A 26,525-nucleotide genomic window follows, 5' to 3' on the forward strand; every position below is an offset into this window, starting at 1 on the left:
GAAATGACTTTATTTGAGGTGTGTCAAATAAATCTGATTTTTTCAGATATCCAGCAAGACTACTCTGATTCAGAAGAGGAAGTGGAGGATGTATCAGAAGAAGAAGATGGGGAGGAATACAACCCAGCGCATGATGAATCATCTTCAGAAGAAGAAGAAAACCCTGAAGCTGAAAGAGAGACTTTCCTTTCAAAAAATGGCAAAATAATATGGTCCTCAGCAGCATATGACCATTAAGGCAGGCATGCAGAATAAAACATCATAAAGATGACCCCAGGACCCACAAGATATGCCGTTTCTCATGCCCATGACATTGTCTCTACATTCTACCTGTTTATCACACCGGCAATTGAAAAAATAATCCTCAAATAAAGACACCTCCTCGCGGCCCGGGCGCACGGATCTCATCCGACATCATATTGAGACCAGCCCGGGGATTACGGTGCGGTCTCAGCCATACAGGCTCCCCGAGCACAACCGCAAAGTAGTTCGGGAAGAATTAAAAACCATGCCGGAGTTAGGGGTGTAGCCCCATTGTTCTAGTAGGGAAGAAAGATGGGTCTGTGCGCTTCTGTGTGGATTACCGCAAGGTGAATGAGGTGTCACGTTTTGACGCGTACCCAATGTTTCGGGTCGACGAGCTCCTAGATCGGTTAGGCACTGCTCGTTTTTTTACCACACTGGATTTAACCAAGGGCTACTAACAGATTCCTTCATCACCAGAGTCCTGGGAAAAAACGGCCATCTCCATTTCGGAATGTTTATACCAGTTCGTGACACTCCCGTTTGGTTTGTTCGGTGTGCCCGCCTCATTCCAGCGCCTCATGGACTGGGTGCTGCGACCCCCGCTGCATACGTGGCTGCCTACCTGGATGATGTTATCATCCAGAGTAGCAGCTGGGAAGATCACCTGCGGCGGGTGGGAGCGGTGCTCGAGTCCTTGAGGCCGGCGGGGCTCACCGCCGACCCGGCGAAGTGCGCGGTTGACCGGAGTGAGGTACAGTATCTGGGGTGACACTTGGGGGGGGGGTAGGTGCGACCGCAGGTCGACAAAACAGCGACGTTCGCGGCCTGTCCACCCCCAAAGACAAAAAAGGAGGTGAGGCAGTTTTTGGGTATGGTAGGGTACTACCGAAGATTTATTCCCCGGTTCGCAGACCTGACCAGCCCACTGACTGACCTCACCCGAAAGGGTGCGCCAGAACTGGTAAAATCAGCACTCTGCGTGGAGCCGGTACTGCGCATTCCTGTCTTCACCCACCCTTTTTGTCTGCAGGCGGACGCGTCAGGGCAGGGACTGGGGGCGGTGCTGTCCCATCCTGTACATCAGTCGAAAACTCTTGAACCGGGAGGCGAGGTACAGTACGGTGGGGAGGGTGTGCCTCGCCATCTGGTGGGCAGTCAGGGCCCTCCGGTACTACTTGTTGGGGCGCGCCTTCAGTCTCTGCTCGAACCACAAACCGTTCCAGTGGCTCCACCGCATGAAGGATGCCAACGCACGGATCACCCGGTGGTACCTTGCGTTGCAACCCTACAACTTCTGGGTGTTCCACCGGCCGGGTACGCAGATGGCCGTGGCCGACTTCCTCTCTCGCCCCTCTACGCGAGGGGAGGGGCAGTGGACGCGGCCAGACAGCTGCCCGGCCTGAAACTGGCGGTGGAGGCATGTGGAAGGGCCGTGGTCACATGTCCCCTGTGGACAGGGCATGAGGCAGGAGCCGGCTGTGAAGCAACGACAGGTTAGGAGATTTCTCAGCTGGAACGAGTTGTCTAATCACCTGTCTTTTTATCAGCAGCGTCGGAGACCATGAAAGGGGGCTGACGGCAGAGGGGAGCGAGACGGAGCACGAGCCACAAAGGACATTTGCACGAAAGAGCAGAAATTAAAAATTGTTTATCACCTGACAACTGGGGTCCTTCACATTCATTCAGGCCGGCTCAAGAGGAGTCTTTCACAATGACTTTCTCTGTAAATGTTGTTGGTTTTGAATCCTCTGTTGCTCCATTGACATGTGGGGTCCCACAAGGCTCAATTATAGGACCACTGCTCTTTTCTATGTATTTACTTCCTCTGGGCTCAATCTTAAGAAAGCATGATATTTGTTTTCATTGTTATGCCGATGACACACACATTTATTTTCCGTTAAAGAGAAATCATGCCTCTTCAATGCAGCCACTACTTGCTTGCCTTGAAGATATCAAGGCCTGGAGGGCGATAAACTTCTTATATTTCAATGAAAAGAAGACAGAAGTGATAGTGTTTGGACCAAGTGGTACCTGTGAGCTCCCCCCTGTTGACTTTGGCCCTTTGACTTTGCAAATTAAGCCCATGGTCATCTACGTGGGCTTTCGTTTTGACAGTGATTTTAAATTGGACCGTCAGATTGGCACAGTGGTGAAAGCCAGCTTTTTTTATTTACGTCAGCTGGCCAAGGTTAAAAACCTTCTTTCTAGGCAACAGTTTAAGACAGTAATCCATGCCTTCATTGCATCTCGGCTGGATTACTGTAACTCTTTGTATTTTGGTATTAATCAATCCTTTCTCTCACGTCTGCAGGTGGCCCAAAATGCAGCTACCCAACTTTTAAACAAACACAACAAAAAGAGAGCACATTACTCCTGTTTTAGCCTCCCTCCACTGGCTGCCTGTGTCTTTTAGAGTCAATTTTAAAATTATCTGACTCGTTTTTAAATCCTTACATGGTCTAGCCCCATTTTACCTCTTTGAGCTGCTCCACCTCTATGCCTCCACCCGGTCCCTCAGGTCAGCTGATCAGCTGATCTTGGAGGTACCCAAATCAAAGCGCAAGCTCAGAGGGGATAGAGCATTCTCTGTTGCGGGTCCCAAACTCTGGAACGATCTCCCTCTCCATGTGAGACAGGCCCCTTCTTTGGCTATTTTTAAGACCCTTCTTGAAACCCATTTTTATTCACTGGCTTTTAACCCAGCATGAGACTTTAAACTGTTTTTAACTTTTTTAACTGTTTTTGACTTTTTAACTGCTTTTTATCTAACAAATTGTTCTTAGGGTAATTTGTATTTGCTATTTTAATGTGTTTTTTACTTCTGTTTTAAATGTTAATTTTTTAGTCCGTCCTTTGCCTTTATTTATTTGTGGTGTACAGCCCTTTGTTCTTCAACTTTGGTTGTTTTTAAAGGGCTTTATAAATAAAGTTGGTATGGTATTGTAGGTGGGGCTCGATGGCGAGCACCTGGTGGCTACGCCTGTCCCCATGGGGCCTGGTAACATGGGTCCCCCCTCCAATGGGCTCACCACTCATGAGAGGGGGATTTGAGGTTGGGTGCAGTGTTAGCTGGGCAGAAGCCAAAGGCAGGGCCCTTGGCGGTCCGATCCTCGGCTACAGAAGCTGGCTCTTGGGAATTTGAACGTCCCCTCACTGGGGGGAAAGGAGCCTGGGGAGGAGCCTGGCATTGCAAGCAGTGAGAGGCGTCGGGCTGGGGTATGAGCCTGTATGTTGGAGTTTAACTCGATAGACTAGAGAGTAGCCTCCCTCCGCCTTTGGGTGGTGGCACGGGTCCTGACTGTTGATTGTGTTTGTGCACCAAACAGCAGTTCAAAGTACCTTCCCTTGTCACAGCGCGGTCTCGAACCCACAATCCTTCCACAGCAAGATTCAACACTCTGTCTGGCAGCATGCCAGGACACGCTCTGAGTACTTCACGCCCAAACTTCGCCGCAGCTGTAGACTGACAGCAATCAGCCCATCTGACAGCAATCAGGAGGACAGCATAAAGGCCAGTCACTCCTTGGAACCTGCGCCGGAACGTCGTTAACTCTCTGTAGTAAGCATACGTCTCTGGCTTCCCTCTTGTTGTCCTCGCTCTTGTTCTCCGTGTCCCTTGTTGTCTTGTTGACTCTTGTCCCTTGTTTCCCTCGCAGTGCCCGATGTGTTCCGTGTGCTCGAGTTTTGTAACTCAACCTCCATCTGGATTTTGGACTGTCTCCCTCGACCTTCGACCCCTGTTTGGACACGACCCCTTGTCACTTCTCTCCTGCCCTCGACCTCCTGACTGTCCCTGGACTTCCCTTTTGCCTCGCCCTCTTGGATTGACAAATATTTCATCCATCACGCACGTACAACATCCTCTGGTATTATTTACATTGTTAATTTCACACTTAGTTCTACAACCAACACATCGAGTAGCATACACATCCCACACAATCATCAAATGTTACAATAAACCTAGTAACCTGAGTACATAACATCCCTTTGTTGATTCCCTCTAGGGAGTACTGGAGAGTGCTCCCTTGAGTGATTCCCTTGTTTTGCTTTGTGAATTAAATGGCCACATTGGCAATGAGAGTGAAACCTTGAGGCTTGGATGGGAAAAACGGCCACCCGGATTTGAGCAGGAGTGATGTTTTGTTATTGGACTTAGGTGTTCATTACAGATTATCCATAACGAACACCATGTTCAAACATAAGGGTGTCTGTATGTGCACTTGGCACCAGGACACCCTAGTGACGAGAGGGGTGAAGCTTTGTACTGATTGCCACCTGTTGGTAAGTTGGCTCAGGTGGTGGGGGAGGATGCCGGTCAGACCTGGCAAGCCCATACATAGTGTGAGGTTCTGCTGGGAACGTCTTGCAGATTTTTGGACATGGGAGGAGTTCGGTGAAGCCATGGAAAACAACTTCCGGATGGCTTTGAACCGATTCTGGACCACCATCTTCCACCACAGGAGCGAGAAGTCAACACAGAGTATGGTGGGGATGGTGTGCTGCTGACCTAGACTCAGGACGTTGTGGATTGGAGGAAGGAATACTTCGAATACCTTAAATCCCACCTACATGTCTTCCTATGAGGAAGAAGTGCCTGGGGAATCTGTGTTGAGCTCTCCTATGTCTGGGGCTGAGGTTGCCGAGGTAGTTAAAAAAACTCTTTAGTGGCAGGGTGGATGAGATCTGCCCGGAGTTCCTTAAGCCTCTGGATACTGTAGGGCTGTCTTTGTTGACAAGACTCTGCAGCATTTTGTGGACATTGGGGATGGTGCCTCTGGATTGGTAGACTGGGGTTGTGGTTCTTTTCTTTAAGAAGAGGAAACGGTGACTCCTCAGCCTTCCCGGTAAGGTCTATTCAAGTGTACTGTATAGGAGGCTACGCCGGATAGTTGAACCTCGGATTCAGGAGGAGCAGTGTGATTTTCTTCCTGGGCGTGGAACTGTGGATCAGCCTATACTCTCGATAGGGTTCTTGAGGGTGCATGGGAGTTTGCCCAGCCAGTCTACATGTTCTTTGTGGACTGGTAGAAGACCTTCAACCATGGGGAGTGCTCAGAGAGTATGGAGTTGTGGACCGTTTGATTGTGGCGGTCCGATCCCTGTATGATCGGTGTTAGAGCTTGGTCCGCATTGCAGGGAGTAAGTTGGATTAATTTTCAGTGATGGTTAAACTCCGCCAGGGCTGCCCTTTGTGACAAATTCTGTTTGTAACTTTTATGGACAGACTTTTTAGGCACAGACAGGGCGTTGAGGGGATCCGGTTTGGTGGCTGCAGGGTTAGGTCTCTTCTTTTTGCAGATGATGTGGTCCTGATGGCTTCATCTGACCAGGGTCTTCAATTCTCACTGGATTTGTTTGCAGCCAAGTGTAAAGTGACTGTGATAAATATGAGTATCTCCAAATCCAAAGTCAGAATAATTATATATAAGTTATCACAACTTGTTTGCTTGCAGGTCAGGTTGCCCTGCATGAAGACCGGTTGCCCTGGTTGCTATTCACTTGTGCTCATAAAGCTGTCCATGTTCATATCATGCAAAGGCAACAGCTTGTTATTCTCCACTGTGTGTCATGAAACTCGCCTCACTGTAGGAGCCATTGTCTTTCGGTTTTGGACAGCCACAGGAGGGGCCATATCAGGGTCCGACGTCTCCAAGAAGATAAGGTGAACGAGCATAAAGGGGGTGAACCTGACACCGCTCCAAACACATTTTATTTTAACTGTTTATGTAACATGTGTGCTTTGATGCTGCATAATGTGACCTCTCCCCTTAAAAGCAGCTTCAGCTATGTAATCAGGAAATGCCCAAATAAATGGGGAAGCGCGGGAACTTTTTCCTCAGAGCGTGGGGTGACACTGTACGAGGGTGTAGTTCCACGCGCTCTCCTCATGAACTAAATTGAATTCTGTCACTGTTTGATTCCTTGCTTCTTGTCCTGTTTAATAGATAATTGGGTGCTTAAACCTGACATCCGAGTACATGGTTCTTGCCCGGAAAAGGTTGGAGTGCAATCTCCAAGTTGGAGCGGAGATCTTGTCCCAAATGGAGGGGTTCAAGTACCCAGGAGTCTTGTTCACGAGTGATGGAAGAGTGGATCTTGAGATCGACAGGTGGATCGGTGTGGCATCTACAGTGATGCGACAATATGCTGGTGTTTTGGTGAGACATACTCCCCATTGGAATTCATGCATCCCCACCCACATCCGCACATGTGATGAATCCAAATGATAGGGCCTGAACGGTACAGAAAGGCCTCTCAAAAAGATACACCCCCAGCAAAAAGCATCGTACCCTTTTAGGTACACGCTGGTATTTCGATTTTTGAGGGATTGTTTCGGTTTTCATATGATTCGGTTGTCAGCAGACGGATTCTTCGGAACGGATTCCTAACAAAGGTCAGGTGCCGTTGTGTTTGTAGTATTTGTAGGTAGAGTACCAAACATGGTAAAAATACATTTCAGTTTTATGCTTCTGAAATCTGAAATAGTCTTCCAGAAGATCTGATTTTGGCACTGTTCAAATCCAGGCTGAAAACACTTTTATTTCATTGTTCATATGACAACTCAATTTGTTTTATTTGCACTACTTGGTTGATTTGAATTTTGACTGTGATTGTTTTTATGATTATTAAGTGTATATATTTTGCCTTCTTGTCACGTTCTGTAAAGCACTTTGAATTGCCTTTTGTACGGATTGTGCTATATAAATAAACTTGCCTTGCCTACAGTATAATAATGGGTGATGAAATACTTGGTGAATGAGGAGCTGCATGGTGGTTTCTTACCTTATAACTGATGGTGATGGTGGCAGACATGGGAGGAAAGTCCAGCAGCAATGGCAAAATCAAGTGAACTACGTGGTACACAATATAGTCCAAAGCTACGATTAAAGCTATTGCAGTGAAATACAAAGTCATTACCAGCTGTGAAACCATGCTTGAAGTGCATCCCTGACTGATTATTTTGCACTTTGCCACCAAAGTAGCAGATATTTTGATGGCGCTGAGAGCTTCATTTTGAAGGAGCTGTTGGAAGTTGTTATCGAACTTCACTGAAGTCAGATAAGATCTCAAGTAGCGAGCAGATTCAAAGATCAGCAAGGCAACAAAGATGGCTGCCAGAATCCGGTTGGACAGCAGCTTGTATTCTGATAGCAGGGTCCTAATCCGGGAAAAGTTGATTTCTATTTGCCCGATCATCTGAGCAAACCTGCTTTTGACTTCTGACACGTCGAAATGTGTGAAATTATCCAACTTCCTTAAGTTGGTTACAATGCTCAGGTCCTCCTTCCTCACTTTAATGGCTTCCTTAACGATGTATTGGAGCCGGTACTGCGCATTCCTGTCTTCACCCACCCTTTTTGTCTGCAGGCGGACGCGTCAGGGCAGGGACTGGGGGCGGTGCTGTCCCATCCTGTACATCAGTCGAAAACTCTTGAACCGGGAGGCGAGGTACAGTACGGTGGGGAGGGTGTGCCTCGCCATCTGGTGGGCAGTCAGGGCCCTCCGGTACTACTTGTTGGGGCGCGCCTTCAGTCTCTGCTCGAACCACAAACCGTTCCAGTGGCTCCACCGCATGAAGGATGCCAACGCACGGATCACCCGGTGGTACCTTGCGTTGCAACCCTACAACTTCTGGGTGTTCCACCGGCCGGGTACGCAGATGGCCGTGGCCGACTTCCTCTCTCGCCCCTCTACGCGAGGGGAGGGGCAGTGGACGCGGCCAGACAGCTGCCCGGCCTGAAACTGGCGGTGGAGGCATGTGGAAGGGCCGTGGTCACATGTCCCCTGTGGACAGGGCATGAGGCAGGAGCCGGCTGTGAAGCAACGACAGGTTAGGAGATTTCTCAGCTGGAACGAGTTGTCTAATCACCTGTCTTTTTATCAGCAGCGTCGGAGACCATGAAAGGGGGCTGACGGCAGAGGGGAGCGAGACGGAGCACGAGCCACAAAGGACATTTGCACGAAAGAGCAGAAATTAAAAATTGTTTATCACCTGACAACTGGGGTCCTTCACATTCATTCAGGCCGGCTCAAGAGGAGTCTTTCACAATGACTTTCTCTGTAAATGTTGTTGGTTTTGAATCCTCTGTTGCTCCATTGACATGTGGGGTCCCACAAGGCTCAATTATAGGACCACTGCTCTTTTCTATGTATTTACTTCCTCTGGGCTCAATCTTAAGAAAGCATGATATTTGTTTTCATTGTTATGCCGATGACACACACATTTATTTTCCGTTAAAGAGAAATCATGCCTCTTCAATGCAGCCACTACTTGCTTGCCTTGAAGATATCAAGGCCTGGAGGGCGATAAACTTCTTATATTTCAATGAAAAGAAGACAGAAGTGATAGTGTTTGGACCAAGTGGTACCTGTGAGCTCCCCCCTGTTGACTTTGGCCCTTTGACTTTGCAAATTAAGCCCATGGTCATCTACGTGGGCTTTCGTTTTGACAGTGATTTTAAATTGGACCGTCAGATTGGCACAGTGGTGAAAGCCAGCTTTTTTTATTTACGTCAGCTGGCCAAGGTTAAAAACCTTCTTTCTAGGCAACAGTTTAAGACAGTAATCCATGCCTTCATTGCATCTCGGCTGGATTACAGTAACTCTTTGTATTTTGGTATTAATCAATCCTTTCTCTCACGTCTGCAGGTGGCCCAAAATGCAGCTACCCAACTTTTAAACAAACACAACAAAAAGAGAGCACATTACTCCTGTTTTAGCCTCCCTCCACTGGCTGCCTGTGTCTTTCAGAGTCAATTTTAAAATTATCTGACTCGTTTTTAAATCCTTACATGGTCTAGCCCCATTTTACCTCTTTGAGCTGCTCCACCTCTATGCCTCCACCCGGTCCCTCAGGTCAGCTGATCAGCTGATCTTGGAGGTACCCAAATCAAAGCGCAAGCTCAGAGGGGATAGAGCATTCTCTGTTGCGGGTCCCAAACTCTGGAACGATCTCCCTCTCCATGTGAGACAGGCCCCTTCTTTGGCTATTTTTAAGACCCTTCTTGAAACCCATTTTTATTCACTGGCTTTTAACCCAGCATGAGACTTTAAACTGTTTTTAACTTTTTTAACTGTTTTTGACTTTTTAACTGCTTTTTATCTAACAAATTGTTCTTAGGGTAATTTGTATTTGCTATTTTAATGTGTTTTTTACTTCTGTTTTAAATGTTAATTTTTTAGTCCGTCCTTTGCCTTTATTTATTTGTGGTGTACAGCCCTTTGTTCTTCAACTTTGGTTGTTTTTAAAGGGCTTTATAAATAAAGTTGGTATGGTATTGTAGGTGGGGCTCGATGGCGAGCACCTGGTGGCTACGCCTGTCCCCATGGGGCCTGGTAACATGGGTCCCCCCTCCAATGGGCTCACCACTCATGAGAGGGGGATTTGAGGTTGGGTGCAGTGTTAGCTGGGCAGAAGCCAAAGGCAGGGCCCTTGGCGGTCCGATCCTCGGCTACAGAAGCTGGCTCTTGGGAATTTGAACGTCCCCTCACTGGGGGGAAAGGAGCCTGGGGAGGAGCCTGGCATTGCAAGCAGTGAGAGGCGTCGGGCTGGGGTATGAGCCTGTATGTTGGAGTTTAACTCGATAGACTAGAGAGTAGCCTCCCTCCGCCTTTGGGTGGTGGCACGGGTCCTGACTGTTGATTGTGTTTGTGCACCAAACAGCAGTTCAAAGTACCTTCCCTTGTCACAGCGCGGTCTCGAACCCACAATCCTTCCACAGCAAGATTCAACACTCTGTCTGGCAGCATGCCAGGACACGCTCTGAGTACTTCACGCCCAAACTTCGCCGCAGCTGTAGACTGACAGCAATCAGCCCATCTGACAGCAATCAGGAGGACAGCATAAAGGCCAGTCACTCCTTGGAACCTGCGCCGGAACGTCGTTAACTCTCTGTAGTAAGCATACGTCTCTGGCTTCCCTCTTGTTGTCCTCGCTCTTGTTCTCCGTGTCCCTTGTTGTCTTGTTGACTCTTGTCCCTTGTTTCCCTCGCAGTGCCCGATGTGTTCCGTGTGCTCGAGTTTTGTAACTCAACCTCCATCTGGATTTTGGACTGTCTCCCTCGACCTTCGACCCCTGTTTGGACACGACCCCTTGTCACTTCTCTCCTGCCCTCGACCTCCTGACTGTCCCTGGACTTCCCTTTTGCCTCGCCCTCTTGGATTGACAAATATTTCATCCATCACGCACGTACAACATCCTCTGGTATTATTTACATTGTTAATTTCACACTTAGTTCTACAACCAACACATCGAGTAGCATACACATCCCACACAATCATCAAATGTTACAATAAACCTAGTAACCTGAGTACATAACATCCCTTTGTTGATTCCCTCTAGGGAGTACTGGAGAGTGCTCCCTTGAGTGATTCCCTTGTTTTGCTTTGTGAATTAAATGGCCACATTGGCAATGAGAGTGAAACCTTGAGGCTTGGATGGGAAAAACGGCCACCCGGATTTGAGCAGGAGTGATGTTTTGTTATTGGACTTAGGTGTTCATTACAGATTATCCATAACGAACACCATGTTCAAACATAAGGGTGTCTGTATGTGCACTTGGCACCAGGACACCCTAGTGACGAGAGGGGTGAAGCTTTGTACTGATTGCCACCTGTTGGTAAGTTGGCTCAGGTGGTGGGGGAGGATGCCGGTCAGACCTGGCAAGCCCATACATAGTGTGAGGTTCTGCTGGGAACGTCTTGCAGATTTTTGGACATGGGAGGAGTTCGGTGAAGCCATGGAAAACAACTTCCGGATGGCTTTGAACCGATTCTGGACCACCATCTTCCACCACAGGAGCGAGAAGTCAACACAGAGTATGGTGGGGATGGTGTGCTGCTGACCTAGACTCAGGACGTTGTGGATTGGAGGAAGGAATACTTCGAATACCTTAAATCCCACCTACATGTCTTCCTATGAGGAAGAAGTGCCTGGGGAATCTGTGTTGAGCTCTCCTATGTCTGGGGCTGAGGTTGCCGAGGTAGTTAAAAAAACTCTTTAGTGGCAGGGTGGATGAGATCTGCCCGGAGTTCCTTAAGCCTCTGGATACTGTAGGGCTGTCTTTGTTGACAAGACTCTGCAGCATTTTGTGGACATTGGGGATGGTGCCTCTGGATTGGTAGACTGGGGTTGTGGTTCTTTTCTTTAAGAAGAGGAAACGGTGACTCCTCAGCCTTCCCGGTAAGGTCTATTCAAGTGTACTGTATAGGAGGCTACGCCGGATAGTTGAACCTCGGATTCAGGAGGAGCAGTGTGATTTTCTTCCTGGGCGTGGAACTGTGGATCAGCCTATACTCTCGATAGGGTTCTTGAGGGTGCATGGGAGTTTGCCCAGCCAGTCTACATGTTCTTTGTGGACTGGTAGAAGACCTTCAACCATGGGGAGTGCTCAGAGAGTATGGAGTTGTGGACCGTTTGATTGTGGCGGTCCGATCCCTGTATGATCGGTGTTAGAGCTTGGTCCGCATTGCAGGGAGTAAGTTGGATTAATTTTCAGTGATGGTTAAACTCCGCCAGGGCTGCCCTTTGTGACAAATTCTGTTTGTAACTTTTATGGACAGACTTTTTAGGCACAGACAGGGCGTTGAGGGGATCCGGTTTGGTGGCTGCAGGGTTAGGTCTCTTCTTTTTGCAGATGATGTGGTCCTGATGGCTTCATCTGACCAGGGTCTTCAATTCTCACTGGATTTGTTTGCAGCCAAGTGTAAAGTGACTGTGATAAATATGAGTATCTCCAAATCCAAAGTCAGAATAATTATATATAAGTTATCACAACTTGTTTGCTTGCAGGTCAGGTTGCCCTGCATGAAGACCGGTTGCCCTGGTTGCTATTCACTTGTGCTCATAAAGCTGTCCATGTTCATATCATGCAAAGGCAACAGCTTGTTATTCTCCACTGTGTGTCATGAAACTCGCCTCACTGTAGGAGCCATTGTCTTTCGGTTTTGGACAGCCACAGGAGGGGCCATATCAGGGTCCGACGTCTCCAAGAAGATAAGGTGAACGAGCATAAAGGGGGTGAACCTGACACCGCTCCAAACACATTTTATTTTAACTGTTTATGTAACATGTGTGCTTTGATGCTGCATAATGTGACCTCTCCCCTTAAAAGCAGCTTCAGCTATGTAATCAGGAAATGCCCAAATAAATGGGGAAGCGCGGGAACTTTTTCCTCAGAGCGTGGGGTGACACTGTACGAGGGTGTAGTTCCACGCGCTCTCCTCATGAACTAAATTGAATTCTGTCACTGTTTGATTCCTTGCTTCTTGTCCTGTTTAATAGATAATTGGGTGCTTAAACCTGACATCCGAGTACATGGTTCTTGCCCGGAAAAGGTTGGAGTGCAATCTCCAAGTTGGAGCGGAGATCTTGTCCCAAATGGAGGGGTTCAAGTACCCAGGAGTCTTGTTCACGAGTGATGGAAGAGTGGATCTTGAGATCGACAGGTGGATCGGTGTGGCATCTACAGTGATGCGACAATATGCTGGTGTTTTGGTGAGACATACTCCCCATTGGAATTCATGCATCCCCACCCACATCCGCACATGTGATGAATCCAAATGATAGGGCCTGAACGGTACAGAAAGGCCTCTCAAAAAGATACACCCCCAGCAAAAAGCATCGTACCCTTTTAGGTACACGCTGGTATTTCGATTTTTGAGGGATTGTTTCGGTTTTCATATGATTCGGTTGTCAGCAGACGGATTCTTCGGAACGGATTCCTAACAAAGGTCAGGTGCCGTTGTGTTTGTAGTATTTGTAGGTAGAGTACCAAACATGGTAAAAATACATTTCAGTTTTATGCTTCTGAAATCTGAAATAGTCTTCCAGAAGATCTGATTTTGGCACTGTTCAAATCCAGGCTGAAAACACTTTTATTTCATTGTTCATATGACAACTCAATTTGTTTTATTTGCACTACTTGGTTGATTTGAATTTTGACTGTGATTGTTTTTATGATTATTAAGTGTATATATTTTGCCTTCTTGTCACGTTCTGTAAAGCACTTTGAATTGCCTTTTGTACGGATTGTGCTATATAAATAAACTTGCCTTGCCTACAGTATAATAATGGGTGATGAAATACTTGGTGAATGAGGAGCTGCATGGTGGTTTCTTACCTTATAACTGATGGTGATGGTGGCAGACATGGGAGGAAAGTCCAGCAGCAATGGCAAAATCAAGTGAACTACGTGGTACACAATATAGTCCAAAGCTACGATTAAAGCTATTGCAGTGAAATACAAAGTCATTACCAGCTGTGAAACCATGCTTGAAGTGCATCCCTGACTGATTATTTTGCACTTTGCCACCAAAGTAGCAGATATTTTGATGGCGCTGAGAGCTTCATTTTGAAGGAGCTGTTGGAAGTTGTTATCGAACTTCACTGAAGTCAGATAAGATCTCAAGTAGCGAGCAGATTCAAAGATCAGCAAGGCAACAAAGATGGCTGCCAGAATCCGGTTGGACAGCAGCTTGTATTCTGATAGCAGGGTCCTAATCCGGGAAAAGTTGATTTCTATTTGCCCGATCATCTGAGCAAACCTGCTTTTGACTTCTGACACGTCGAAATGTGTGAAATTATCCAACTTCCTTAAGTTGGTTACAATGCTCAGGTCCTCCTTCCTCACTTTAATGGCTTCCTTAACGATGTCCTTCCTTGCCGTGTTTAAAAGCTCGGATGAGTTCAGTAAAGTCTTTGAAAAGCCCTCAGCAGTGCACTTCAGGGTACGCACCACCGCCCCGACGTTCACGCTAATGTTGGGGATGACATTCAGCACCACGATCATGACAGAGGCTGAGATGAGGAGTTTGCGGCCCTGCCTGGTGCAGACGGTCGGCAGGATCATGGTTAGCACACAACGCAATGGATGACAAAGGAATGACGCCAAGAACGTGACCACGCTGTAGACCAGCGCTGGGTGAAGGGATGCGTCGTAATCATATTGTAGAGTTTTGGAGAGCCAGCGGTGAAGCAGACCCCCAGTAACAACGACCAGAGTGAAACAAAGACCCATCAGCGTCCAGATGTGTTTGCCTACTGGTTTGGATGACGAGTAAACATCCCACAGGTAGGACAGGAAGGACCTCACTGACTGCTTGCAGCATTCTGTCCTGTTACCAAACACAGCATTTATTGATCTTAGCATGGTGGGCGGAACAATCCAAATGCAGATGATATCGGTACACTGAAAAAAATAACTCATAAGATTTACTTGAAAAAATTATTGTAGGTATTTGCACGCAAATGATTTAAGCAAAATTTAATGCTGCAATATCAAGTAACACTCACTTACCAGTATCAAGTAAATTTTACTTACCATATAACATAACAGTTGTGAAGATATTAAGTAACAGTTACTTAATTACATCGAAGTTCTAAGTTATATCTATATAAACAAATTAAGCAAAGTCTACTTGTTTTTCATCGGCAGGAACATAATTTTACTAAAAATATTAATACAATTCTACATACTGTATTTCCTTGAATAGCCGCCGGGGCGCTAATGAATTTAAAACCTCTTCTCACTCCTGCGCTTATCAATGGAGTGTGATAAAATAATTTAATAAAAAATCATTCTGCGGCCGCGGCCCGGTGGATGGGGACCACTGCTCTACAAAACGTCATCGCGCCCACTTTTACACCATGCTGTCTGCGTGCCGGAAGGACGCATACATTTCGCTGCTTCGCGTATGAGATTGCAATGCGTACTTGTTCAACAGCCATACCTTTTACACTGACGGTTTTGATATAAACAACTTTAACATGCTTACTAATATATGCCACACTCTGTGAACCCACACCAAACACATTTCTGGAGAACATCTGCTCTCTAACACATTATAAACGCAAGATAAGAATTACCCATAATGCCACCTTGCAGTGCTCTGTGAAGTGATCCTAACGGCCGGAGCAGAGCCAGTCGGTCGGAGCCTGTTGTGCTGTGCGCATGCGTTTCAAAACACTAGATTTTCAGAGTAAAGTTTATGTAATATTTTTAGGTTTATGTACGTCCAACTATTAAACATTTAAATAGTATGAGGAAACATAAGTAAAACTTACTTTAAAATGTTTAATTTTACTTAAGAAACTGTAGTTCTTACTGAATGTTAAAAATGCTAGGTATAAATTATGACAGTTACTCTAACAGAGTTTACAGCACCAAAAAGTCACTTTTTTCAGTGTACAAGGGGCGTATTATAGGTAAGAGGTTCAACAAACTCCGCGTTTAAAATGCTCATCCTGTAATTCACCATAGCATCTATGGACAGAAAAGGCCGTCTTTCTATACCTAGCTGGAAGTGAAAGTGTTAATATGCTCTTGTGGTAAATATGAACACTTTTTTTTCTAGAAAGAAAAGTAATAAAATAAAATAATATTGGACTGAAGTGACAGACAACTACTGCTCGAGTCAATAAAGATTTTTGAATGCAGGAATTTATTGATTTACCGTTTAATTCCATTTCTTAAAAAAAAGTGGAGGATTGATATGGAATAACATATTTTAATTTAGGTGTAATTCCGCTGCTAAAAGTTTACATTGATGCGCCTGGAAAAAAAATGCCTCTTATTTGTTTGTATTATATTTGTCATGTAAAGTCAGCACAAATGCAAAGTAAATATTATTGACTCCTTAATCTATGAACAAAACCAATTCAATTTCTAAAATCAATATAAAGAAAATATATTCCTTCTTTTTTTGCCAATATAATAGCTAACAGGCTACACTTTAGCCTTGATTTTAGTTATATTTTCAATAGTGATAAAACAAAATTAATTATTTTAATCCAAACAAATCCAATGAATATTAAATATCTAAAATTAAGGATTGAAAAAAATAAAAGACTAACAAGCATCGGCATCGTTAGGCCTATTTTAATATTCTTAAAACCCCCTGAATAATTTGGTATGATTTTTTTGACCAAAAATTGCAGAACAATTCAATATGAATATGCAGAACTATGAGTTTGAAATGATAATATAACTTGTCATTATTCATTTTAATTAGAAAAACATTTTTTGACTCTTTGTCAGCACCTATTATCCAATACAATCCATTCCATCAGTAACGCCCGCATTATTATACTGAATATCAAATTTGATCTTCTGTAATTATTCATATTACAAACAAAATTTGTCCAGACTCCAATGTGAATCCATGCTGACCCGAATATAGACATGGCGCCATGACTTCGCACTTCTTGCAATGTTTACAGAAGTAAACCCGGAAGTAAACATGCTTTAATTCTAGTCTTGTCAGTACTGGCGCATTTGTTAAGTTAAAGTTAAAGTTGAAGTTAAAAAGTACCAATGATTGTCACACACACACTAGGTGTGGTAAAATTTGTCCTCTGCATTTGACCCATCCCCTTGATCACCCCCTGTAGCGGTGCCACGCCCGGGAATCATTTATGGTGATTTAACCCCCATTTCCAACCCTTGATGCTGAGTGCCAAGCAGCGAGGTAATGGGTCCCATTTTTATAGTCTTTGGTATGACTCGGCCGGGGTTTGAACCCACAACCTATCGATCTCAGGGCGGACACTATAACCACTAGGCCACTGAGTAGGTCATTTGTGGGAATTTCAAGGATTCTGTGCAATCAACATTTTAGGAACGGCCAGAGGTGGGTAGAGTAGCCAAAAACTGTACTCAAGTAAGAGTACTGTTACTTTAGAGATTTATTACTCAATTAAAAGTAAGGAGTAGTAACCCAAAAATTTACTTGAGTAAAAGTAAAAAGTATGTTGTGAAAAAACTACTCAAGTACTGAGTAACTGATGAGTAACCTCATTACGGCAACAAATAATGCACAAAAACATAAAAATAGCAATGAGCAAATTCAGGGACAGGAATATCTCTTAAGCAACTAAAACAATAATATATATTAAATAATAATACATTAAAAGAAAAAAAAAGGCAAATTGAGCCACAATAACTTAACAGCACCATAGGCTCAGTAGCCATTCATTGATTGATTGACTGAAACTTGTATCAGTAGATTGCACAGTACAGTATATATTCCGTACAATTGACCACCAAATGCTAACACCCCAATACGTTTTTCAACGTCAATCAATTATTTGATAAATGACCAAGTCAAGGTGATCTACATCATATTTACATATACACACGTATCATATACATACACACACATACCATAAATATCAATATGTTCAGGGTGTACCCCGCCTTCCGCCCGATTGTAGCTGAGATAGGTGCCAGCGCCCCCCGCGACCTCAAAAGGGAATAAGCGGTAGGAAATGGATGGATGGATGGATGGATGTGTTACGATTTGGTGGGCGCATTGTGATGCGCGGAGGTGTCGGCCCCAAGATGCCAAAGACGGGAGCAAGCAGGAGTGGAGTTAGGAACCAGATTTAATAATAGAACACAACAAAACACTTGACAAAGGAAAAGAAAAGGCGTGCCACCGCACGGAAAGCTAAATGCTCTTTGTAACAAGAGTAGAGTTCCAAAGTCCGTTAGCAGCGCGAGCCGAGCGCGCGAAAAGCTAAGCTAAAACTTAGCAGAGTGAAGCAATGAGGAATAACAATCGTAACTTGTTGCGTGAGCAAACAAAACTGCCAGGAGGAACTAAGGTAGCAGGTGGTCTTAAATACAACACAAATAATTCAAAACAGGTGTGCGCAGTGAGTCCGTACAGGAGGCGTAATTAGGTTGCCATGGTGACAATACAAAACAAGGAAGTGCGCTAACAAACGGGATCGGTAGAGTCCAAAACATAGGACAATACAAAAAGGACATAAACATGCTAGAGATGTGTGATCCAGAAGCCGGATCACAACAAGATGCATATATATATATATATATATATATATATATATATATATATATATAAAACGGCAAAATAAAAAAATATAATTTAGATACTGTATATATATACAGTGTATAAATTATATTTATTTATTTTGCAGTTTTTGTTTAAATGTTAAAGGTGTTTTAATGAATATATATGCTTGTTTAACACATAGATTCCTATCTTTCATGAAGACAAGAATATAAATTGGTTTATTACCTGATTCTGATGACTTGCATTGATTGGAATCAGACGTCCACGTTTTCAAATGGAGGAGAAAAAAAGTTCTTTCTTTCTGTCTAATACCACATGAAAGTCGTTGGTTTTTGGCATCTTATTTGTCCAGCTTCTATATTCGTTTTTATACACTTTACAATAGATACATTGGCGGCAAACTCCGTAGCTTACTGCCTTGTTTGCGCTGGCTTTCGGAGACTCTTATTTTGTTAGCGCAGGCGCGATGGAGCGGCACTTTTATTGTGAAGACAGGAACTGTGCGATCAGTCTTTAGGCTTTTGACGGGAAGTATGCTAGAAATAAAAATTGTCTTTTTTCCTTTACACTTTTGATTGATTGATTGAAACTTTTATTAGTAGATTGCACAGTACAGTACATATTTCGAACAAGTTTTTCAACTTGTGTAAGTCGGATTCGACGTGTGACGGTCACGTGACCGCCTGGCTCTGTTTGATTGGTCCTACGTCACCAATGACTAAATGTGATTGGTGAAACGCAGGCATGCGCAGATACTACTTTGAAAAACTAAAACAAACATTAATAGATCGATAAAAAAAAAGTAGCGAGTAACGAGCTGAATGTAGATAAATGGAGCGGAGTAAAAGTAGCGTTTCTTCTCTATAAATATACTCAAGTCAAAGTAAAAGTATCTTGCATAAAAACTACTCATAGAAGTACAATTTATCCCAAAAGTTACTCAAGTAGATGTAACGAAGTAAATGTCTCGCGTTACTACTCACCTCTGGGAACGGCGGAGAAAATTATGAAAGAAAAAGTCTCCGGCAGTTTTGGGAACATTTGCCTCGATGTCAACAATCAGACTACTACAGCTTTGCAGTATAGGTGTGCTACTTACACCTAATGTATGTAGTTTAAAAGCCTTAGTGTTATTATAGAGTAGTGTTTTGGGGTCTGAAGACGTACTGACAGACTCACAGTCAAAAAAATTGAGTTCTATGGGTGTTTTTATCTTCACTTTTATTGTTTTCATCATAAATGATCACACTCACCTGTGACCCAAACATCCATATATATCTCAGGCAGTATTGTTGAGCTTTGAAAAACATTAGCCTGACCACACGGTCCTGTCTGTTTGTAGCATTTAGTTTTAGTCTTTGTTTGTTGCTGAACTATTATTGCCTTTGAATACCTCTGTGCCTATAGGGTACCTTTGCTTGAACAGTAAAACCTTTGAAACCTGCACCTGCATCCAATAAAGTCATTACATTGGGCCATCACATCCTTACTAAAGATGACTGAAGTATTATTGCACTTCCATTTTCAACCATTTATATGTCTTCAGTGTTTGTTGTATAATTCTAACACAGTGTCAAGAAGATCTTGCAAAAATGTTCACAACAAACCACAACAACCATTCTTCAAACCTAGTGAAGCCGCTGCTAACAAGACATTTCTTTCTTAGCAGTCTTATATAATAATACCAAACTAACCATGAGATTGAAATTATTTTCCGACATAAATCTTCAAGAGTTAATTTTGTTTTGATATTTGATGGTTGAAAATCAACATGTTTGATTTGTTTTGATTATATCTGTAATCATATCAAAAATGTTACACACATTTTATTGTATTACATGCAACAGTTCGAGCGGATAAAGCCATTAAACATGAAAAAACTCAGGGTTTTTTCATGAAAACCTGTCAGCTCACGGGTTAGGTTTGCAGCCTACCGTAAGTTGCCATGGTTACTGACTAGGATTCTCTTTTTTTGAAATTTAAACCTGTGCCAAAATATCAAATTCACTTAATTTATATTCAGAAATATCCAAGCAAAAATTTTAACAATTTACTTAGTATCATTCCAACATTTGTGGTGTCACCCAGCTCTGTCTTGATATCAGGAGAGTATTCCAGGAAGCAGGTTAAGTAAAAACTTTTAGTATGTAATCTTTTATTTTAAATTCAGAGTTTTCCATTTCAGAAAGAGAGGTAAGTCAAATTCAGAGTCAGTTACCGTGGTAACATACTTTGTATACCTGAGATGCTCAATGGCAAGTTTTCTTCAACAAACCCTAACTCAGAATATATTTCTGTCAATAAATACATCCTTTAATGGTTTGAATTAAAACAAAAACAAAAACATTATAAAGAGAAACATGCATTTAATTATTAACATAACTAAAATCTGTAAAATCTCTGCTGTATCCTGCTGAGGACCACATCATCAAAACTACCACAATACTATTGTTTAAATGTCCACTGGGAAGGACACTGGTTATCTAGAGCAGTGGTTCTCAAATGGGGGTACGCATACCCCTGGGGATACTTGAACGTATGCCAAGTGGTACGTGAGAAATAGCAACAATTCAAAAATCCTTTATAAATATATTTATTGAATAATACTTCAACAAAATATGAATGTAAGTTCATAAACTGTGAAAAGAAATGCAACTGTGTTAAAAACTAGATTTATTGTGTACATGTTCCATAAATATCGATGTTAAAGATTTCTTTTTTTGTGGAAGAATGTTTAGAATTAAATTCGTGAATTCAGATGGATCTCTATTACAATCCCCAAAGAGGGCACTTTAAGTTGATGATTACTTCTATGTGTTGAAATCTTTATTTATAGTTGAATCACTTGTTTATTTTTCAACATGTTTTTAGTTATTTTTTAAATCTTTCTATCCAAATAGTTCAAGATAAACCACTACAAATGAGCAATATTTTGCACTGTTATACAATTTAATAAATCAGAAACTGATGAATGGTTACTTCTTTATCTCTTTTTTTCAACCAAAAATGCTTTGCTGTAATTAGGGGGTACTTGAATTAAAAAAATGTTCACAGGGGGTACATCACTGAAAAAAAGTTGAGAACCACTGATCTAGAGGATACTTCTTCATGTATTACATAAAGTTTAGTTTAGTTTATTATTTCTTTGGTTAGTGGTCAACAAAATAAATAATTTAACATCCATGATATCATAAATTGACAATTTTAGAGACCATAAATAGATAAAGGGAACCGGTAAGAAAAAAAAAACTATGTTGTAAAAAAGGCTATGTATTATTTCCTTGATTTCAGATGTTTAATCTGGTTGAGTCATAATAACATTTCAAGTAAGTAAGTACATTTTATTTATATAGAAATTCTCCAACAGAAAGCTTACAAAGTGCTTAAAATGGTTAAAATACAAATGTGACAAAAAACAAGCATACAGCATGATGCAACAACAGAAATGTCGAAAAAAGAAGAATGAAACGACAAATACAACAAAAATAATATATAAAGTAAAAAAAAGTAAAAATTTAATATTATAGGAATGCACTCTTAAATAAAGGTGTTTTTAACTGTCTTTGAAATAAATTCCCCAAGAGCAGCTCTTGGCTTATTTCAAATTAATTAATACAATTAAAAAAAATGTTTTTTTGGGTATTTCCTTATTGCAAATATGACTAATATTACTTATAACAAGTAAAATAACCTTCCAACAAAAGCTGAAATGGCAATTTTTATTCTTATTTTGAGCAACATATCTCACACTATAGTACATACTACTCTTGATAAGCACATATTTCTCTAAGAGTAAGTGCCTGGTTAGACAAAATAGAGCCACCCCATGATATTTACTTTGCATGTGCATTGAGTTTATGTGTCAAATATAATTAAAACAAATAAGAGATTATTTTCAGATGCCTACATGTGCATTTTTCACCTGTTGGATAGCGCCAGAAATTGAAATGAGTTCAAATGAATGAGACTCCAGAAAATAATGATTTTTTAAAATTAGGACTATACATCCATTTTCTACCGCTTATTCCCTTTTGGGGCCGTTGGGGGCGCTTGTGCCTATCTCTGCTACAATCGGGCGGAAGGCGGCGTACACCCTGGACAAGTCGACACCTCATCGCAGGGCCTTTATTAGGACTAGGCTGGCAAAATGATCAAAAGGCACACAGTCGCCATGAGTCAACAAACCAAGGAAGGACGCAATGAAGGCGACACTGGCAGATAGACCTTCCTGATTAGTGATTCGGGATAGGTGAGCCACCTAATCACCTAATCTGTTCAAGCCAGAGGTAAAGTGGCAGAGAAAGAGGACAGACAAGACGTGGAATGCACTGATTCTACGATTCACCATTGCAACCGAGACAGAAAATATATTCTTTAACCCAGTAGGAATTGTAAGTGTTCATTGTGTTTATGTGAAGTGAATTATAATATTTTAGCGCTTCTTTCTAGAGCAGGGGTCCCCAACCCTTTTGACTTGGGGGTCGCATTGGGTTGGTTGCGGGCCGGGCTGTGTGTGTGTGTGTGCGTGCGTGCGTGTGTGTGTATATATATATATTTATATATATATATATATATATATATATATATATATATATATATATACGTAATATATATATATATATATATATATATCCATCCATTTTCTACTGCTTATTCCCTTTTGGGGTCGCGGGGGGCGCTGGCGCCTATCTCAGCTAGTCGCCACCTCATCGCAGGGCCAACACAGATAGACAGACAACATTCACACTCACATTCACACACCAGGGACAATTTGGTGTTGCCAATCAACCTATCCCCAGGTGCATGTCTTTGGAAGTGGGAGGAAGCCGGAGTACCCGGAGGGAACCCACGCAGTCACGGGGAGAACATGCAAACTCCACACAGAAATATCCGGAGCCTGGATTTGAACCCAGGACTGCAGGATCTTTGTATTGTGAGGCAGACGCACTAACCCCTCTCCCACCGTGAAGCCCCTATATATATATATATATATATATATATATATATATATATATATATATATATATATATATATATATATATATATATATATATATATATATATATATATATATATATTGTTGGATTTACAATGTGTAATGTGTATTTGTAATGTGTATATGTATTTATGGCGGACTTGCTTGGGAGTTTTAAGATGGGCATGGCTACCACTGTCAGGTGACTACTTAGGTAGCTTTTAAAAATGGTGTCATTGTTCGTTTGGTAAAATAGAAAGAAGGAGAGAGCGGAACTACCAAACATTTGGAGTGAATTTGGCGGCGGCGAGAGTATCTAAATCTGTTTTGGCGGTTGAGCATAAGCTGTTTTGTGACTGGATCGAGATGGAAGGGGATAGTGACGGGATGTATGAGGATAGTATGGAAATGGATAGGATTAGAGGGGAGAGAGGAAAGAAGGGGAGAGGAGGGAGTGAAGGAAAGTCGAGTACTAAAAGAGTGCATGAAGACGATGAAGAGGTTGATAAGAGGAAAAGGGTTATGGTGGATGAATATAAGATAATTTATACATTTAAATCAAACCAAGATATGAATGACATTAGTTTGATGACACTGGTTAAGGGATTAAAGAAGGACATTGGAGAGGTGGAGATAGCGAAGGTGCTCAGGGACGGACGGCTGTTGATTAAATGCAAAAATGGAGAGCAAAAGAACAAAGCAATGCGATTGCAAAAACTGTGCAACAAAATAATAAAGGAAAAAATCGAAGTGGGAGAACGAAAGAGGGCAAGAGGAGTCGTGACAGGAATCCCAAGAGGAGAAAATTTAGATGATCTGAAAAAAGAAATAAAAGGAGGAACTGTCACTATGATGAAAAGAATGATGGCATTTAGGAACGGTGAAAAGACTGAGAGCGAATCCGTGCTGGTGCAATTTGCAGAGGAGGTCCTACCAGAGAGAATCATGATTGGGTATTTAAGCTTCTATGTTAGAGCTTACGTGCCACCCCCATTACGTTGTTTCAAGTGCCAATGCTATGGGCACATAGCTAGTGTTTGTCATGCTAAGATGAGATGAGGACGGTGTGGAGGAGAGCATGAATATGGACAATGTGGAGAAAATGAACAGGTCAAGTGTTGTAATTGTGGCGGGAATCACACAGCAGCGTATGGGGGCTGCATCATAAGAAAACAGGCAACAGAAGTACAGCAAATCAGAGTTGAAAGAAATATTACATACGCAGAGGCAGTTAAAATAAGAAATCAAGAAAGTGCAGAACAGGACAGAAGTGAAAATAGTTCAAGAAATAAAAAACAAGAGGCAGCAAATACAGGAATTTCCATGGACAAACTAGTTGTATTCCTGGCTTATATAATAAATTGTACAGAACAGACTGAGAAAATCAAAATAATTGTCAAAGCAGCAGCAAAGTTTTTAAATTTAAAAGAACTATCCTGGGAACAGGTGCAAGGTGAGCTACAGAGAGTAGACGAGACCGAGTCATGTTACCACAATCCAACGCCATGTTAATTGTTCAGTGGAATGCCAGAAGTTTGATAGCAAACGGACAGGAATTAAAGGGATATATTAATAATATGAAAAATAAACCACATATAATATGTATTCAAGAAACATGGCTGAAGCCAAAATTAAACTTTATAATAAAAGGATATATAACGATACGTAAAGATAGGAATGATGGGCAAGGAGGAGGATGTGCCATATTTATTAAGGAAGATATGCATTATTCAATATTAAAAGTAAAACAAGAACTAGAGATAGTAGGAGTAGAAGTATGGAATAATAAAGAAAGATACAAAGTACTAAACTTCTATAATCCATGCAAGAAATTAGAAATTCACCAACTAGAAACAATAATCGAGCACCGGAGTGGCAATATTATTTGGTGTGGTGATTTTAATGCACATAGCACAATGTGGGGTGAAAGGGATGACTGGAATGGGGATACATTAGAAGCACTTTTGGAGGAAAAAGAACTGGTGTGTGTGAATGATTGGTCGGGAACAAGGTTAGATGTCGTCACGGGTAAAGAAACAGCAATAGATTTAACACTAGGGGTTAACAAGGGTTAGCAGGAAAGGTGGAGTGGGAGGTAAATAAATACAGCACAATGGGAAGTGATCACTATCCAATCTTCATTCACATAAACATAAATCATAGGACAGAAAGCACTAGGATAGAAGGAAGATGGAAGTATAATCATGGTGACTGGGGGAAATTTAGGGAAATTACCGACATAACTTTAAAGGAAGTAAATATAAATCAAGATATTGAACAATTAAATACAGATATTACAAAGTGCATAATAGAAGCAGCCGAACAGAGCATACCAAGGAATAGTATAGGGAGAAGAAGGAAGATAGTGCCGTGGTGGACACAAGAGTGTACAGATGCAATACAAGAACGGAATAGAGCATTTAGAATATTGAGAGGAACACATCATTTCCAAGACATGATCCAATATAAAAGGCATCAAGCTAGAGTAAGGTATGTTATTAAAAAAACAAGAAAACACCATTGGAGAACTTTTTGTGAAACACTAAATAGTGTGGGGAATGATCAAGAGAATGTCAGGGGTCAGAAAAGAACATAAAAATCATGTGATGAAAGATGGAATGCGGAGTGTGGTAGGAAATAAAGAAAAAGCAGAACTTTTAGCAAAAACCTTTGTTAAAGTGCACAGTAATGATAATTTGAGAAATGTAGAAAAACAAAAGAGAGAAGAAACAATTAGTTTAAATATTGAGGAAATGAAGGAAGACAACGATAATAGTTTTATCAACACTATGGATATGACATTTTCTTTGGATGAAATGGTTCGAATTTTAAAAAAAGTTAAAAATACGACGCCAGGGAAAGACCTGGTGAGTTATCAAATGATCAAAAATTTAGGTAGCATCGGCAAAGAAGTGGTCTTGAAATTATATAATAGGATATATGAAGAAGGAAAATTACCAGATGAGTGGAAAACAGCTGTAATAATTCCAATATGCAAGCCAGGGAAAGATCCGGAAGAGGCAGGAATATTATAGGCCGATAGCATTGACCTCAAATTTGGGCAAAGTAATGGAAAAAATGATTAATGAAAGATTAATATATTATTTAGAGTAAAAAGAAATGATAAAAAACTACCAAAGTGGTTTTCGCAAAGCAAGAAGCACAAATGACCCAGCAGTGCAGCTGGAAGAGGAAATTAGAAAGGGACAAATAAATAAAGAAAGTATAATTGCGGTATTTTTTGACATAGAGAAAGCGTATGATATGTTGTGGAAACAGGGGTTGCACATGAAACTAAATAAGATTGGGATTAGAGGAAGAATGTACAGATGGATAAAAGACTTTTTAACAAGTAGAACATTATTAGTAAAAATAGAGAATGAATATAGCAGAGAATACGAAGTGGAAAATGGGACCCCACAAGGGAGTATGATAAGTCCAGTACTATTTTCCATCATGATAAATGAAGTTTTTAGTGAAGTGGAA

The 26,525-nt window shown here is 42.1% G+C and overlaps 1 protein-coding gene across 1 annotated transcript in view; it reads right to left on the reverse strand.

Moving 5' to 3' along the window:
• The window catches only part of ocstamp (osteoclast stimulatory transmembrane protein), a 40,186-nt gene that overhangs the window by 1,903 nt on the left and 11,758 nt on the right, over positions 1–26,525 (reverse strand). The window contains exon 2 of the mRNA XM_061904002.1: positions 13,368–14,361. Within this exon, the coding sequence (XP_061759986.1) occupies positions 13,368–14,361 (994 nt within the window). The remainder of the gene's footprint in view (positions 1–13,367; positions 14,362–26,525) is intronic.

Source organism: Nerophis ophidion, linkage group LG06 (assembly GCF_033978795.1).
Source record: "Nerophis ophidion isolate RoL-2023_Sa linkage group LG06, RoL_Noph_v1.0, whole genome shotgun sequence".
In the NCBI taxonomy this organism is placed as follows: domain Eukaryota; kingdom Metazoa; phylum Chordata; class Actinopteri; order Syngnathiformes; family Syngnathidae; genus Nerophis; species Nerophis ophidion.